The sequence below is a fragment of the Dipteris shenzhenensis genome, chromosome 14, assembly GCF_047967505.1.
Source record: "Dipteris shenzhenensis isolate YYH24624 ecotype China chromosome 14, Dip_SZ_1.0, whole genome shotgun sequence".
NCBI classification, from domain to species: domain Eukaryota; kingdom Viridiplantae; phylum Streptophyta; class Polypodiopsida; order Gleicheniales; family Dipteridaceae; genus Dipteris; species Dipteris shenzhenensis.
Genome location: NC_141609.1, coordinates 5,342,851 through 5,358,927, shown reverse-complemented (window position 1 = coordinate 5,358,927; position 16,077 = coordinate 5,342,851). Strand labels below are relative to the sequence as shown.

General features: G+C 45.5%; 1 protein-coding gene across 2 annotated transcripts in view; it reads left to right on the top strand.

The window, feature by feature from the left end:
* Nucleotides 1-16,077, top strand: part of LOC147894104 (myosin-1-like) — an 89,023-nt gene that overhangs the window by 65,692 nt on the left and 7,254 nt on the right. For both annotated transcript variants that reach the window (XM_087385072.1, XM_087385071.1), the window contains exons 16-19: nt 4,960-5,109; nt 5,492-5,683; nt 5,825-6,030; nt 6,118-6,256. In XM_087385072.1, coding sequence (XP_087241198.1) covers nt 4,960-5,109; nt 5,492-5,683; nt 5,825-6,030; nt 6,118-6,256 — 687 coding nt within the window. The remainder of the gene's footprint in view (nt 1-4,959; nt 5,110-5,491; nt 5,684-5,824; nt 6,031-6,117; nt 6,257-16,077) is intronic.

Below are 16,077 nucleotides of genomic sequence, written 5' to 3'. Positions count from 1 at the left end.
TAAAGCCAATAAACGGCATTTGCTATCTTGGGACCAAAGCCCAACTTTGTCATGATTTGAGAGATAAAATCCCATTGAAGAGTGTCAAATGCCTTAGCAATGTCTACCTGCAATATGAGCACATCTTGATGCAAGTACTTAGCATATTCAATTGCAGTCAATGCATTTGAGATATTGTCATGGATTTGTCTTTGCGGCACAAACCCATACTGATGAGGATGAAGGCCCGCATTCAATATCCCGTGAAGCCTATACACAATCATTTTGGCAATGAGTTTGTAAACTACAGGCATCAAAGTAATAGGCCTCCAATCTGACATATGATCACACAGATCTTTTTTGGGCACAAGTTTGATTATGCCATGCTTCCAAAGGGGCAGCAAATGATTTTCTTGCCAGGAAACATTGATCATTTGCAAAAGGACATCTTTCAGATCATCCCAAAAAGAAATATAAAATTCCACCGTAAGACCATCCCAACCAGGGGACTTGTGTTTGCTGAGGTGGGACAATGCATTATCAAGTTCTGTGTCAGTAAAAGGTCTCTCCAATGTGCATCATCTAGTTCCACTATCTCAAAAACATATTGAAGAAATTCAATCCTTGCATCAGTCACTTGATTTGATGGGGAACCAGGAGCAGAGAACAATTGCTGGAAATAATTTTGGCATTCATCTTGGAGATCAGAGAAAGAGTGCGTCCAAGAGCCATCTATCTTCCTTACCCTTAGACATGAGTTTTTCTTTCGAGTAGCATGCAGGCCCTGGAAGAAGGCTTTTGATGAGCAGCCCTTATCCATGAGAGGCTTCATTGTTGCTCTGATCTGCCATTTGTGCAATTTCCTCTGATCATTATCATTCAGTTTGATCCGAGCATGTGAAAGGGAATCATTTTCTGATTCAGAGAGAGGTCTGAAATGTGAAAATTCAGTCAATTGTTGTGCTGTCCTTTTTGCCCATTTAACCTCTTTCCTCCATTTAGTCATATGCCAGTTTCCATACTCCCTAATGACATTCTGTATATGAGAGACGAAACTGTCCCAAGCATAATCCATGTCCTCCTGGGCATGCAAAGGCAAGGGATGAATTGCAAGTCTGATCATTTGCTGGAAATATTGATGTCGGAGATAAGCCTGATTTACATGCAGTAATCTACTGGAAAGAGGTGGCAAATCATCCAGTGGCATACCAAGTTGCAGATTCATTCATAATGGGGCATGATCTGACAAGCCCAATGAGAAATCTATGAGGAGATGAGGGCTAAAATCTGCATATTGTTGTGGGTAAAACAAATACCATCTATCAAGCCTTGCCCAGTACGTAGTAAATGCATTATGATGAAAAGTATATCCAAGCACTGACCCTTGGAGCAGCAGCCATAAATCTTCAGCCTGCACAGAAAGAAGCATGCTGTCCCATTTCTGCCTTTCCGATGATAGCATATGAGATCTTGAAGTGGTGTTATCTCTCGGTAGAGGAGAATTGTTAAAATCTCCACAGATAAATGCATTAGATCTCCATGGATATTTGCTTAAAGAATCCCATAAAGAAGCCCTCATGGCAGAGGTCTGGGAGGCATAAACTGATGCAAACTCAAGAATATCACCATTGACATTACATTGTATGACCATCCATCTGCCACTGCTGTCATTGGAGGCCAACTGAGGCTCCAGCTCATGTCTGACCATTATGCATACACCTGAGTAGGTAGTGGTACCAGCATAATATATGTCATAACTGCCAAAGTAATCATGATGCCCAGCCTTAGAGTGCTGATTATGCTCTTGCAAACAAACAACATCTGGCTGCATTTTATGTACATAATTCCAGAAAAGCGTCCACTTTGAGACATTGCAGAGGCTCTGTACATTGTATGTAAAGCACTTAAGTGTTTGATGCATGAAAGAGATATATACAGAAAGGTATAAATATGAACAAGATATCAGAGAGGCAAAGCCTCTGCCTGCATGGGCTGCATGCCTTCATGGTCCATGAAAGATATAAGATTGTCCCTTTCTTCAGAATCACATATGGGGATGCCCTTCTTCAAAATCCCCACCCAATTTCGAAGGACAGGAGCTGAAGTGGAAGCTTGTCCTGGTGTGGGAGAAGAGGCATCCCATTGATGAGAGCAAGAACACACACACACCCACACACACACACACACACTCTGTGGTTCCCTACTCTGAATCCACAAACTGTACAGACAATAGAGTAAAACGAGTCAGCCGTGCAAGTGCACAGATGCCCAATCAAAATGGGAATACCATGCATAGTTAGTGAAACTTTTTGTATAATGACTAACAGCGTCTATTAGCTCATAGACCTATGGGTCTTGTAAAGCTTTGGTTAGTCACACCTATATTGTATCTCAACTAACATCTGTACTACTGGACTTTTATGACTATCAACCTACTAAATAGTGTGCCAAGAGTTGCCTCCATAAGAGATGGAAGCTTGAAGATAACACACACAAATCTTGGTGTAGCCATCAGCTTATATCTGGAGAGTCATATCTCAGTCTGGATCATGCAGCTTTGAGAGGTTGTGGGTGACAAGTAGATGTGTAATGATTGGCTCTCCGGAGGTTATGATCCCGATATTCCTCTATGGGTATTTGCTATGTAAGTGGCTGATCTCCTTTGGTTGCATGGCCATTTATGATTTGGAACAATCGCCTTGGACACATTACGCCTTGAGCTTCATAAGTCCCAACAATAGTTACCTCCTTTGGTTGCATGGTCATTTAGGATTGAGAACAATCGCCTTGGACACATTATCCCTTGAGCTTCATAAGTCCCAACAATAGTCACCAGAAAATGCAGTTCAGGGTTCTGAAACCTTGAACTATCTCACTGAAACACCTGAAACTCAGGTCTTTCGGCTGCATGTTTGGATCAGGACTGTGAAAGTCCTAGAATGTGCTGTTTTCTGCTGCCTCTCTTTCCAACTGCTGCTGCTGCTGCTGCTGCTCTCTCTCTCTCTCTCTCTCTCTCTCTCTCTCTCTCTCTCTCACAGCAAGGTTAATTTCAACCATCCTCAAAACCTCCAAGTGCTATAAATGTAACACATACAGATATACATACATAGGCGTGTGTGTTGGAATGGTCACCTCCCCATCTGTAAGCCCCCAAATGAGGAGAGCATGGGGGAGGTAGACCGAGGCATGATTAGGCTGCTACATGGGCAGCACAAAGGAGACCTTGTGCAGGAAAGATGGCATGGGCATGAAGCCGGGGATCTGGCCTGGCAAGACGAACTAATGAGGAGGCATACGGCCTGCAACAGGGCCCTGTGAAGGGCGCGCTGACATCAGCAGCATATGGCCTCACTGTACAGGGCTGTACGGAGTCTTATTCGATGAAGAACAGGGCTGTTGGAAGCCTGACAGAGGATGGGATCTGCAGTGGCCAAAGGTGCCTGCATGGCAGGGCCTTTGGGCCTTGTATGGAGCCTGCAACAGGGCCAGCAGGTGGGCAGAGTGCCTGGGCCTATGGCGGGCTGCCACGTGGCCAGGCGGGCCTGTAGAACAGCCCCCAACCAGGTCGGTTTACAGACTGGGAGGGGGCAGACTGGTTGGCCCAAGCAGACCCTAGGGGTCGGCCCTACCAGGTCGGTCCATTTGAGGTCCCCTTGGGCCTATAAAAGAGGAGGCATTTGGCCTCATTCCATATCTTCTGTGCAGCATGTGCTCGAGGTGGAGCACGTGGGCTCAGAGATCTAGAAGTGATTGACATCCAGTAGGAGAACCTTTTGGTATTGTATCCTATCCTACTTTGTGGACGGACGGAAATATAAAGAGTTGCTTCTATATTTGTCTCTGACCATTGTCTATTTACTGGCTTGCACATCTATGCCCATTAAGTTAAGAAGTTTGTGATTCCACACCCCACACCACACCACACTGTGTGAGCTCCTGGGCAATTCTATCAGTCTTCCGCTGTGCGTACCCTCTGTTGGGTCATTTCTAACAGTGTGTGCGTGTGGGGGGGTGCTGGGGTGCACGTGCGCTACAAAGGTGGCATTTCAGGAGAAGCCTAAATTTGTTATGTTGAAACGTTTCTGAAACCATTTCAGCAAATTGTTTCATGGTGACTATGATATACTGGGACAATATAGGCAAAACAGTTGGAAGTATCATTTGAAGGGAAGGTGTCTCAAAATCTGTCACCTGTCCTCCGTGACTGCTCTCTAGATGATGAGTGTAAGAGCTGGTATGATGTATTGATTAACTATCACGAGTTAGGAAGTTGAATCCGAGTTTTTAACCTTGTCACCCACCAAAGAGGATACCAATCCGTTGCGGGACGAGGCATTTTGGCGCTCCATTCATAATTAACTGGACGATCATCAATCTTCAATGAAGAGTTATAGAATAGAGTCTGTCAAGGAATATTATTTCTCCCCTTTGGGGTATATACTTGATCATAAGATCAGTGCAACACAACAGGATCTGAGGATGTTAGAGCATATCAATCATGATATGTGCGTGCACGTGCAGGGTGTAGGTGTAAGCGCTTGCATGCATAGTTTGTGTTTTGGCAGTTTGAGATAGACATGCTAACCTATTGATGAGCAAATCGTGAGAGTGTGAGAGCTTTGCTGTTGGGGAAATATGCATAGTTACTAATAAAAGCTCTCCATTTCCTTCAGGGTCACCTTGTTAGAATGCTGTCTATATTTATCTCAACAGGATGTATCTCTGGAAGTTATAAATTTTGTCTGACTGCTTGCTAGTGAACTAGGCAGGGCAGTTTTCTTTCGTGCTGGTCTGTTGTAGTGTGGGTACGATATTGCTGGCTACATATGTATTTTTTGAGGATCTTGCTAAAATTATATCAATATTGAAAAATGTTATCTGTGGTTTTGTGTATCGTGGACGGGATATGCTGTTATAAATGTCTGTTTGCCAATCTTATCTGGAAATGTTGAAAATGACGTCTTGATGTACCTCTGACAGGGTTTATTTCCTTTATTAGATGAGGAATGTGCATTGCCTAAGGGGGCAGATAGCAGTTTTGCCAAAAAGCTGAAGGAGCATGTTCAAGAGAACACTCGTTTCAAGGAAAAGGAGAATCTGCGGTTTGGGGTTAGCCATGACAGTGGAGAGGTTTGTATTAGCAGTTTTTATATTGCCTCTAGGTGTTGGTTTCAACAGATTATTCAAGCACCGATTATTTTTTTATTTTTCGATTCTCAACTATCGATCTAGCAATGTTATGTTATGCAATTGGAACCTTATCGGTAGATTGTTTTCGATAATAGATCTTGAAGGAAAAATCTTTGCATATTCTCCGACCAACAGGCATTCATGTCCCTTAGGTCAAAAGGATTGCAAATTACTCATAGACCACAAAAGTAGATCCATCCAGATAATATCTCCACTTTTTCAATCCATGAATAGTACTATAGATCTCCTTTTCATGCAGTAAGCACTTACATTGTGCCTCAGTTAGCTTCTAATTAAATGGCTCTTCCATACTCATGTGCAGGTCATATACGAAGTGACTGGTTTTCTCGAGAGAAATAGAGACTTTTTATACCCCGATCTTTCTCAACTTTTATATTCATGTATGGGTGATCTGTCAGAGCGTTCAGCATCCAGTAATGACAAGGCTTTAGGAAGTGCCCTTCCTATGGATCCTTTGGAGTTTGCAGACAAGACTTTCAATTCCAGTTACAAGGTCAAGAAGCACCAGCAAACTGTTTACTTCTGTACCGTAGTCAATTGTGGGCATAATACATATCCTTTAAGACAATACTGTTTGATTAAACGTGCATGCCTCGGATCCTGAAAGTATTCTTTCGGTGCAAGGGGTGCCCAGGAGCGTTTTCTCCAGATGATACAAAAAGTGGACAACTCAGCACCGCATTTTATTCTGTGCATCATGCCAAACAAGTCTCAGCTTCCAGCTTCATATCAAGATGAATTTGTGCTGCAACAATTGTATTCTTATGGAGTGCTTGAGATCGTGAGAACATCAAGATCTGGGTATCCAACACAAATTCCACATTATCTATTTGCTAGCAGGTGCTGTATGGTATGAGTCCATTTGGATTACTTTTTAATTGCAAGTTTTTCAAAGATTATCCCTTATTTATTTCTTTCTCTTTGCAGATATGGTGTCCTTCTTCGAGAAAATGTTGTGAAGGTTGAAGATGTTCTTGGCATTTGTATAGCAGTTTTGCAGCAATGCAGCATATCGCCTCATATGTACCAAGTGGGATTGACAAAGCTCTTTTTCCGTGCAGGACAGGTAAATTCTGTCTGTAGCTTTGTGACAAAATTAAAGATTCATTGTGCTTGATTGAAGAGACCATAAGGTCTTTTAGCTATGAGCCACTAACAGAACTAAGCTTGGCTGTAGTCCGCTCCCCGTTGTGCTCCCTGCCTCCCTGCTCCCCTAGCTCCCTCCTCCCGGCCCTCCCTCATCATCCCCCTCCCTCAGCCTGCTCTTAGGCCATTGTAGATGATGAGGTCGTGGACGGCTCCCTCAATGTCGTTCCGTATGCTGTCACATGTAAGGCATCTGTAGATTGTCTCAGGATCTCGAGCTCTGCTGCATCTAGCTCCGAAACCATGCAGGGATCTCTCTCATATGCAAAGTCTAGTAGGCCCACTTGTCTATCTCCTGTCCTTGCATTGAAGTTCCCCAAAAGGAGGGTGTCTCCCTGCCTAGAGAACTCTGTGACGTCATCAAGTATTGTCTCGAATGGGCTGTGTCCCTATGTAGTGACCTCATGCGCATATGATGACGTATCTGGGGGGAAGTAGCACACCACAATGAAGATCGGTCAGGCATTTGTCAGTTGGACGAGAGAGAGAGAGAGACAAAGAAAGAAAGAAAGGTGTATTAACGTCTTCAGGAGATCTCGCAGGTCTATGAGACAAGGTAACAACAAATATATGTAACCCATACAAGCCACTGTGGGCTGAAGCAAAGGGCTCACTAAGGCCCTTGCTGAGTGCTAAGTGCTAAAAATGCAAAAAGCTAGTACAAGGAAAAGAGCAATCAAGTACTGCTCAAAACTACAGCTCCAAGTACACGTGTAGGCTCTATATAACCCCCTCTAAGGAGGGTTGAGATAGGCCGGACCTCAATCGTGCGTGCTGTGGTCACCCCACGTGCGGTGTGTGGTCTCCGCGTCTCTTGTCCAGCCACATCCTGGTGACGGGTCTCATTGCTGATCCATAGTGCTTTCGTCTCCTCGAGCTTCTCCCCCTCGATCTCATTTGGTGCTGGCTCGGATGTGTAAAAAACATTGACACGTGTTTGCGCTCGGTCTAGCTCGGTGTCCTGAGGCATCAACTGTAGCTGATCTCTGGCCTGCCGCACTAGGGAATCTCTGTGTCTCCGCATCTCAATCAGGTAAAACCCAAACCTAGTCGGGGAAATGTATTAGCCGTGTGAGTGGTCCGAAGCCAAGCCCCTCCTGAAGAAAGAGACAGTGGTATCGCCCTCGGATCTCATAGTAGGCCGGACAGACACATAGAAAATGCTCCTCTATCTGGATCTCTCCCAAGGTTGCCCTCATGCTGATGAGGGTAGACCTGTCCACAGCTGTTCGGAGTTTCATTACAAGGGGTCTTGTTGGGGCCTCAACTTGACCAACCCATGCTGTCTCGCATGTGAGGTTGACTCCCATTTTGGTAAACGAAATCTTGGTATTTGACATGGGGGTGTCTCCAACTGTTAAGACTTTGACTAAGACATTTAAAGCCTTACTGTTTCTTCTTTTCTCTTCCTCCAGAGCTTTAGAGATGATCTCTTTCTTGGGGGCTACTGCACCCTTCTTAACCACATTCTTCCATTCTAGCATATATGCATTCTCTTTAGTGATTTGCTGTGTGAACTCAGTATGCTTCCCTTGTATGGTAGTCTGTAAGGCTATCATCTCCTTCTTGAACTTCTCATTCTCAGATTTCAGCTCTTCCATTGCCTTGCACATCCCTTCTGGTGTCCCTTGCATGTCCCTCAGCTGCTGTAATTCTGTCCCCATGGCTTGCATTTTATCATTGAGGCTGGTCTTTTCAACTTCCCATGTTTCTTTATCCTTCTCCCATTCATCTTTCTTGCTTTTCTCCTTCCTCCATTCCTCTTGCATACGTCCTCCTTGTTTCTTAATTTCATTCAATGTTTGGTCAACGTGTGCTTTTTTTGCCATCAGTGCCACATTGGTGGTTTCGAGGCTATCTACTTTCTCAATCAATGCCATACAAATTTTACTGAGGTGAGTCAAGACGTTCTTTATTTTTTCAGGTCCTTCTGTGTGGTCTTGTGGGTTTGTCCACACCTTAGGGGCTATCCATGCCCTTGAGGTGTGGACTACCCTTGAGCAACCCCAACTGCCCTTGAGCAATCCAAGGGCAGCTGGGGGTGTTTGGACAGAGATAGCAGTCCACGGGGCCCTTGGCGCAGTTTGTTGGCGTTTCGAGGGCCTTGAGCCCTGTCATAGATCGTGGGAGGGCTTGAGAGCCCTAGTACCTTTTACGGGGCATTCTTTTGCAGGTCGCATTGTTGTCTGGCAGCCTTGGTGCTGTTGGGGGTGCCCATAGAGTGCACAGAGGGGCCCTTGGCCCTTTTGCAAGTTATGAGGACCCTAATGCAGGTCCATTGGAGGCGGACAGCAAGGGTGGCGCAACTTGGCAGGGCAGGGGCCGTGACATAGGCAGGGCTGGGGTGGGGTTGAAGGGCTGCGGGGTTGGCGGGGGTGGTTGGAAGGAGGCGGGGGTCTATGAGATTGGGAGGTGACGACAAGTGACAGAAAGACGGGACGAGCTATGACAGAGATACGACAGATCTACGACGACATACCTACGACAGACGGCAGCAATGGACGACAGAGCTACGATGGACGACGGACAGCGATGGATGGAGGGATGTGCATTTATCACAATGTAGCACCTGGCGGTTTAGATGAGTTGCGGTTTAGATGAGTTAGGTGCTAACAACTTTGAGCCAATGTGGATCTACATCCACATCCAACATCTTTGGATAGGCCAAGGATGACTATGATATTGGACTTAAATGGCTTGCGATTGAGTCGTTGCTTGTTCAAGTCACCTATACACACGTCTGTTATGTATGGTCACAATTAGTTATATGGTTATTCATCTTGGTGCATCAAATTCCTAAAAATCTTGCTAGAAAGGTCCAATCTAGGCATTTGGTCAACTATAATGGAGCATAATAGTTATATGGTCATTCATCTTGGGTGCATTGAATTCCTTAAAACTCTATTAGAAAGGTTTAATGCATGCATTTGGTCAATTGGAAAAAGCTACGAAAATATGTAGAGGAGAGCCTCCCTTTCATATTGGTATGGGCTTAGCAGGGATGCTACACTTATGGCAAAGAGAGGATAAATAGACCCGATAAGGAAGCTACTTTTACATAAAAGCCAAGCTTTTAGACTTTTGTTCCTAAGTTGGAGGATTTAGGCGCCTTTTTAGTCTTGTGGGCCCTCTTTTTAAAGAGGTGCCCCCTTGTCCTTGCTTCAGAACCTGCTTTTTGTGCTCTTCTCCCCAATCTTGGGTCCATTCTGCACTCTTTTGGATCCTACACATTGCACACACAAATTCCCACACTTTAACCCATTAGATTTTACGAAATGCATGCATTCCTAGTTCTTGGACTAATCCTAGTCCCTTGTGGGCGTCCGCTCAGTTCTCTTTTACCAACGCAAGCAAAAGTAAAACAATAAAACTTATTCTTAGTTAATCCAAGTCAACATCCTTTGACCAAAGTCAATTCTAATAAAGATTATAGTTTATTTCTTGAGAGAAGTACCAAATGGTGACAGCCCCCTCGTCTCGGGTAGTCTCACGTCTTTGGGAAGCCTCACGGGCCTATGAGACAAAGTACTATCAAAAGAGTAACTCATAAAAGCCATGTGGGGTGAGGCAAAGGGCTTGCTAGGGCCCCTACTGAGTGCTATGCTAAGGAACTCAAAACTGAAACGAATACTCATAATACAAAACCAGGTACCATGGTGGCTCTCCGGTGTATTAACTAAGGTATTCCTATTGGATGGTGAAAAACGATAAGCGTACGTGGCAGGGCTGCCCAACTAAAATCAAGGGCAGCCATTAGATCTAACTAGATCTAATGATCCAAAACAAAGGGTGGGCCAAGTGGAGTCAGGCATTAAATGAGCGATTGGGCGGCATTTTCAAACACCTATCGAATGGTTCGCGTAGAGTGCCAATTGTCGGCCGTCCAATCTTCTCATAATCTAGCGGTGGAGATGACCTTCATCGCGGGTTCTTCTTTCTATACGTTAGATCTAAATGAGATCTACCAGCCGGCCGTGCACTAGCCATCAAGGTCTGGAGCTGGAGTAGATTGAATTGTATGATACGGTTGATCATCTCGTGAGATCAAGGGGGATGGTGCATCCAAGCTGTACTGAAAAAGGGGGGGGGAGCTTGTCCATCTGAATACCTGACTGGTGAACCATTTGAATATATGTGTATACCATGCCGTGCTAACCCCTCTATCTACAAGTTGCTCGGATGAGTCAAGTGCCAACTTCGGTAGCCTCCACTCAGGCAAAGCCCAAACCTTGTGAATGTATGTCACTATGTGAGAGTTGGCAGCAATCTGAAGTGGTGCATGGTGAACTCTGCTTGTACTATTTGATGAGGGCCTGAGGACTTACTTCGGATCATTTGAGATGCCATAATTGCCTATAGCCTCTCAAATCTTCTCCAATAAGTTACCGAGAGATCACTACCCCAGAAGGGTGATGCATACATGGCTGTCGGCCTTGCTAGTGTATCAAACAGTTGTCCCTTCATCGGGAGGTCTTGGAAGTGTGCTTGGAAGCACGGCCGCTCTAGTCGGGCCAGAGCTTCTTGACCTTGTGTACGCCGTGCCCTGGTTGCATGAACCATAAATTGATCGTTTGAAGACTACCCATAGCTAAGTGTACGCATGCACACTGGCTACCTTCGGCGGGTGAAAACGTGTCAATGAAGCATTGCTCGCGAAGTGTTGGAGATCATAACCTTGGTATTTGCCAAGTTTGACCGTCAAATTTCTATCATCGACAAGGCAGGGGATCCCATGATTCGGGGAACTACAGGACCATTATGATTGGGCATATCATAGACAAGATTTATGCATCAATGCTTTATTTTGAGGTCAGTCGATTCGCGGGCACAGAGCATATGGATAGGCATGATTCTGACATGATCATGGGACTATGGATCACATTCCTACACTCAGATGCATTATTGAGGAGGCGAGGGTCCGGAGACAGAGTGTTTATTGTTGCTTTGTGGATTTTTGCAAAGCCTTTGATATAGTTCCTGGAGCCTGCCTCATCAGGCGCTTGTAGGACTTGGGCTATGATCATGAGATTATTTGGGTGGTGATGCCACTTTACGAGAGAGTCTCAGGCAGAGTTCGGATAGAATCTGGATGGACAGATGAGATTTTGAGCACGATTGGGGTCAAGAAAAGATGTCCTTTATCACCCACCTTGTTTGGTCCCTACATCGATGGGCTTGAGGCAATCATGCAGACGCTGGGGGGGCTGGCTGCTCTCTTATTGGTACTCTGATTTAGTAATTGCTTTACGTAGATGATGTGGTACTCCTATCGTTCTCAGTAGAGGGGCTCCAGGGGCACTTAGATGCACCACAATCTTTTTGTGAGTTGCATGATCTGAAGGTTAACCTTGGCAAAACCAAGGTCATGATCTTTAATACATCTCGGGTCATGATGCATCAGGAGCAGTTTACGTTTGACGGGTCACCGGTTGAGATTGTTTCGTCATATACCTATTTGGGGGTTATCTTTTTCGAACCTATTTTCACCATGAGATCGGTGATGCAGGCTCACTTGAGTCAAGGATATGCCTCGTTGTCCAGATTGGAGAGGCAGTGCTTCTGCTCACATTTTCAGGAACCTCGGATCAAATGCCTGCTCTTTGATTCCTTGGTTCGACCAACAGGGATGTATGGCAGCCCGTGTTGGAGGTTGGACTTAGCAGAGACTGAGTGGGCTCGTGTGGAGCGACTACAAGCTCTTATGCTATCACGGATGATTCGTAGTAAGCGGTCAATTCCTCACTAGATCATTCAAGTTGAGTTTGGATCTCCACCACTGCAGCTTGATGCAGCATTTCATGTCATTACCTACCTACATTGAGTCAGGGGATACGTAGATCACACCTTTGGACGCATCAGATTACCGTGGTTGGCATTGTCCTCTTCCATGATGGTATCAGAGGCAGGCAACCAGAGATGTTGGTTTGCATACACAGTGAGATGGTTTGAGCGACTGGGTTACATATGGATAGACTTCCACCCTTCCAGTACAGCATTGATGCGTCGTTTTTCCCACTCCGGTATCATGAGGTCAACTAGGTCATACGTGAGGATCTCCTGCAGCTACACCCCTTTCGAACTTGGTTGGAACCGACTGAGCTCACAGTGAAGCTCGGCTTCTACAGAGATCACTGCCTACATATCTCGGATGAGGGATTTATTGATCCACCAAGAGATACACGGGTTTATTTACCCCATTCTTTGAGGATCTCCATTGGGCAATTTCGAGTCTCTTCACATAGACTTCGTATTGAGAATGGTTGGGCAGAGGGTCTACCCAGCGAATCACGCTTATGCACTTTGTATGGCCTATAGGAGTTGAGTCGGAGGAGCATTTCATCTTCAGATGCCCGGTTTACTATGAGATCCGAGGACGTTTTTATTGTTTATTCAGAGATAGCTCCGGATTGCTACCACAATTTCTCTCTTTTCTAGATCAGAGATGTTTGGCCGCGTTCATTCATGAGGCAATCATGCATCGTGAACTGTCTCAAAGACAGGAGGAGGGTACCCTTGTAGACTCTTCTTAGAGCATGATCACAGAGTTCTTCCAACCGGACCGCATAGACTCCCCTCTACATGCCATAGGCATGACCGAGACCCAGAGCCATTGACACAGCAGCTGATGCAGAGGGTTTCTGCACAGACTACACTTGGGACATTCCTTCCATGTTCAGAGTGGGAGTGTGACCGACTGGGGTGACTGTCGCCCTTGTTAGACGTAGAGCTGTGACCAAGAGACAGCGTAGGGTTTAATCCACAGGGAGCTGGCAACACTCTATTGTTTGATTTGATGCTATCGCTCCCTCACTCTTGATGAGGGGGGACACAGTAGCCTTGGAGCACTCTTCACTTTGTATTATGAGGACAATTGTTCTGATGATGATGATGATGAACGATAGTGATGTTGTAGATTACTACTATTTTGATATGACTATATAGGATAGTCATTGCTTTTGTATGGGCATGGATGCTCGATTAGTAGCTCCACCGTTTTAGTTGGGTTGTATCAGGTTTCTCACAATTTCATAGACCCATCGGTCTTTTGAAGACTTTAATAACTTTCTTTCTTTCTTTCTTTCTTTTCTCTACAAAACAGCTCTAGGCCCTCTAGGTGTCTTTGTAGGTTTCTTACTGAAGAGGATATGAGGACTATGTCATCTGCATATAGTAGTATCCCTATCATCAGGTCAGCAAGCAATGATCCCTCATCTCCTGGGCAGTTAATGAAGGTCGTGGTCTATCAATGTAAAGCCCAAAGAGTGTCAGTAAAAGGGGGCATCTTGCTTCACTCCAATCACGCTCTCAATCCGCTTCGACGGATGTTCAGGGGCAGGTACTCTCCCTTTGGTTGTTAGACTCATCACCCCCATATCATTACTCCTAGAATTTGCATCTCTTGAAGCTGCGTAATCATGTGGGATCGTGGGACTGTGTTAAAGGCCTTTTGAAAGTCTACAAGTAAGTGTAGAATTATTGGGATCTCTTCCTCGTCTCCTCGATGACGGCCCATAGAGTGAAGATATGGTCAAGAGAGTGGTGTTGCCTCTGGAATCCATGTCACGATCTGTGACGTATTCCTTTCTCTATATCTTAGACTTATGGATGGTTTGATGAATGGACACTTGTGGAAGGGTATGCCCTTTCGACGGGACACTTCCTATGAGGCACAAGACATTCTATGGAAGAGACACTCCTATTGTAATGTACCCTCTCATCAAGGGTCACACCCTTCACAAGGGGTACACACCTCTTCATGCACATACACTTTGGAGTACACACCTTTTCATGTGTGACTCTTCACTCTCTATATAAGAGAGGCCCAATTGTATGGATGACTACTACAGACACTCAAGCAATACAAATATTCCTTGTTCTCTGCTATTTCAGTCTCCTTTCTGTTCCTTAGCACATTTCTAAATATAGTAAATCTAGGATTTCTTACAGTGGTATTAGAGCAAATTTCGCTCCTGCCTGTAGGAAATGCCCCCCACCTTCTAGCGCCTATCTGATACATCTCTTTCCGCTAGAAGGATATCCGCGCACATTGTGCATGGAAGAGATGGAGAGAATGAGCGTAAAAATTTTTTGTGCCAACCCCACCTAAAGTCATCAATGGCCTCTCCATCTCCCCCACATCACGAGTTGATGTGAATGGACACGACAAAAATCGTATCTTTTGATGTGCTTGGGCTGTCCCAAAACCAAGGGACGCACCTTTTTCACCATTGGACGTACCTTTTGATGAAGAGTTTTGACTCCTCACCCAAGGGACACACCCCATCGTGGAAAAAAGGGGACACCTTTTCGTGTGGGGACACCCCTTTTTAAAATAGGGTCACACCCCTTCATAAAAAGGTACACCTATTCCAAGGGTCACACCCCTTAGAATAGGCACACCCTTTGGCACCAAGCACTAACTTACAAAAGGGTACCTAGAGGGCCTAAAAAGGGCAACCAGCCCTACACCCAAGGCCTAACCCTAGACTACCCAAGGGTTCTCAATTTTTTGGTAACCACCAACCAGCCAGGAAAAAAAGGGCAAAATCAACTCGCGATTTCATGTCAGCCTTCTCCGCTCCAAAAACGGCCGTACTGATTTCACCATTCCTCCTGCACTCAGGCCGTGGATGTTGACTGCATCGTTTGGAGAAGTTGCAGCGCCAGTTTCTCTCCTGCTCATCCCGCCGTACATGCCTGAAATCAGCAACGTTTGCTGCCTATCTCCAATGACCAAACCAGCTGGTTTCTCGCGGGTTTTGTCACGCTACCTCTGCCCATGAACAGCCGCTGTTGCTGCTTATCCGATTACTCATAGACAGGCCAGACCGGCTCTCCGACAGTACGCAGCACAGCGCAGATTTCAACGCTGGAAAAGTGCGCCAGATTCCATGCAGTCTGCAAAGCGCATCTGCCAACGCCCATCTGCCTCGAAAGACGTCTAGCCAGGCACCTGTTTCTTGTTCACACATCCATGTGGACTTGCAAGGACAGCAACATGGACCTCCGGATAGTGATCTATAGGCCTTTTCTACGCAACTAATTGGCAGATCTAATCTATGCTAGGTGGAATCTTTCCATTCTATTTCTAAGGATTCTCTTTCATATTGTTATTTGACGCTCATTATCAAATTACAGCAAATGAAAGCCTCCTCCTTAAAGCATGGAAACCCCTGGTAATTCCCTAGTCCCTTCAAGGAAGCACCTCAGACATCATCTATCACACAATATCGTGTTCAGATTGCACAACCATCCCATTTCGGAGCTTTTGCATCGTGGGTCTTCTATGTCACGTGCCCTTCCAGTGACTTGGACCACATCCTATACCTTCTGCGTGAGGCACCTCAATTACATTACTTTCTCAGCACAGTCTAGGTTGTGTTCCACGAGACACGTAGATACCCAAAACCCGATATTCCTCACGAGTTTGCTGTCCATCTTTGGAGAGACTTTTACCCCTCAGCTTCAGCATCTCCAGGGTACTCTCCACCTCTTTCAGCTCCCAGATATCCTCCTGCACAGGTTTTACCTTCCCCAAGACAGTATTTACACTCTGAAGGTACTCCTTCTCCTGGATATCCTCCACTCCCGACAGCAGCTCCTTATCCCTTCTCAGATCCGTGGACTCTGCAACCTACCCCTGTACTCTCACGAGCATTAACACCCACTTCGGCATCACCATTGTTACCTCAGACAAGACCTCCTTTACCAGATTTCTACAAATGGTTTCATCTTGCCTCG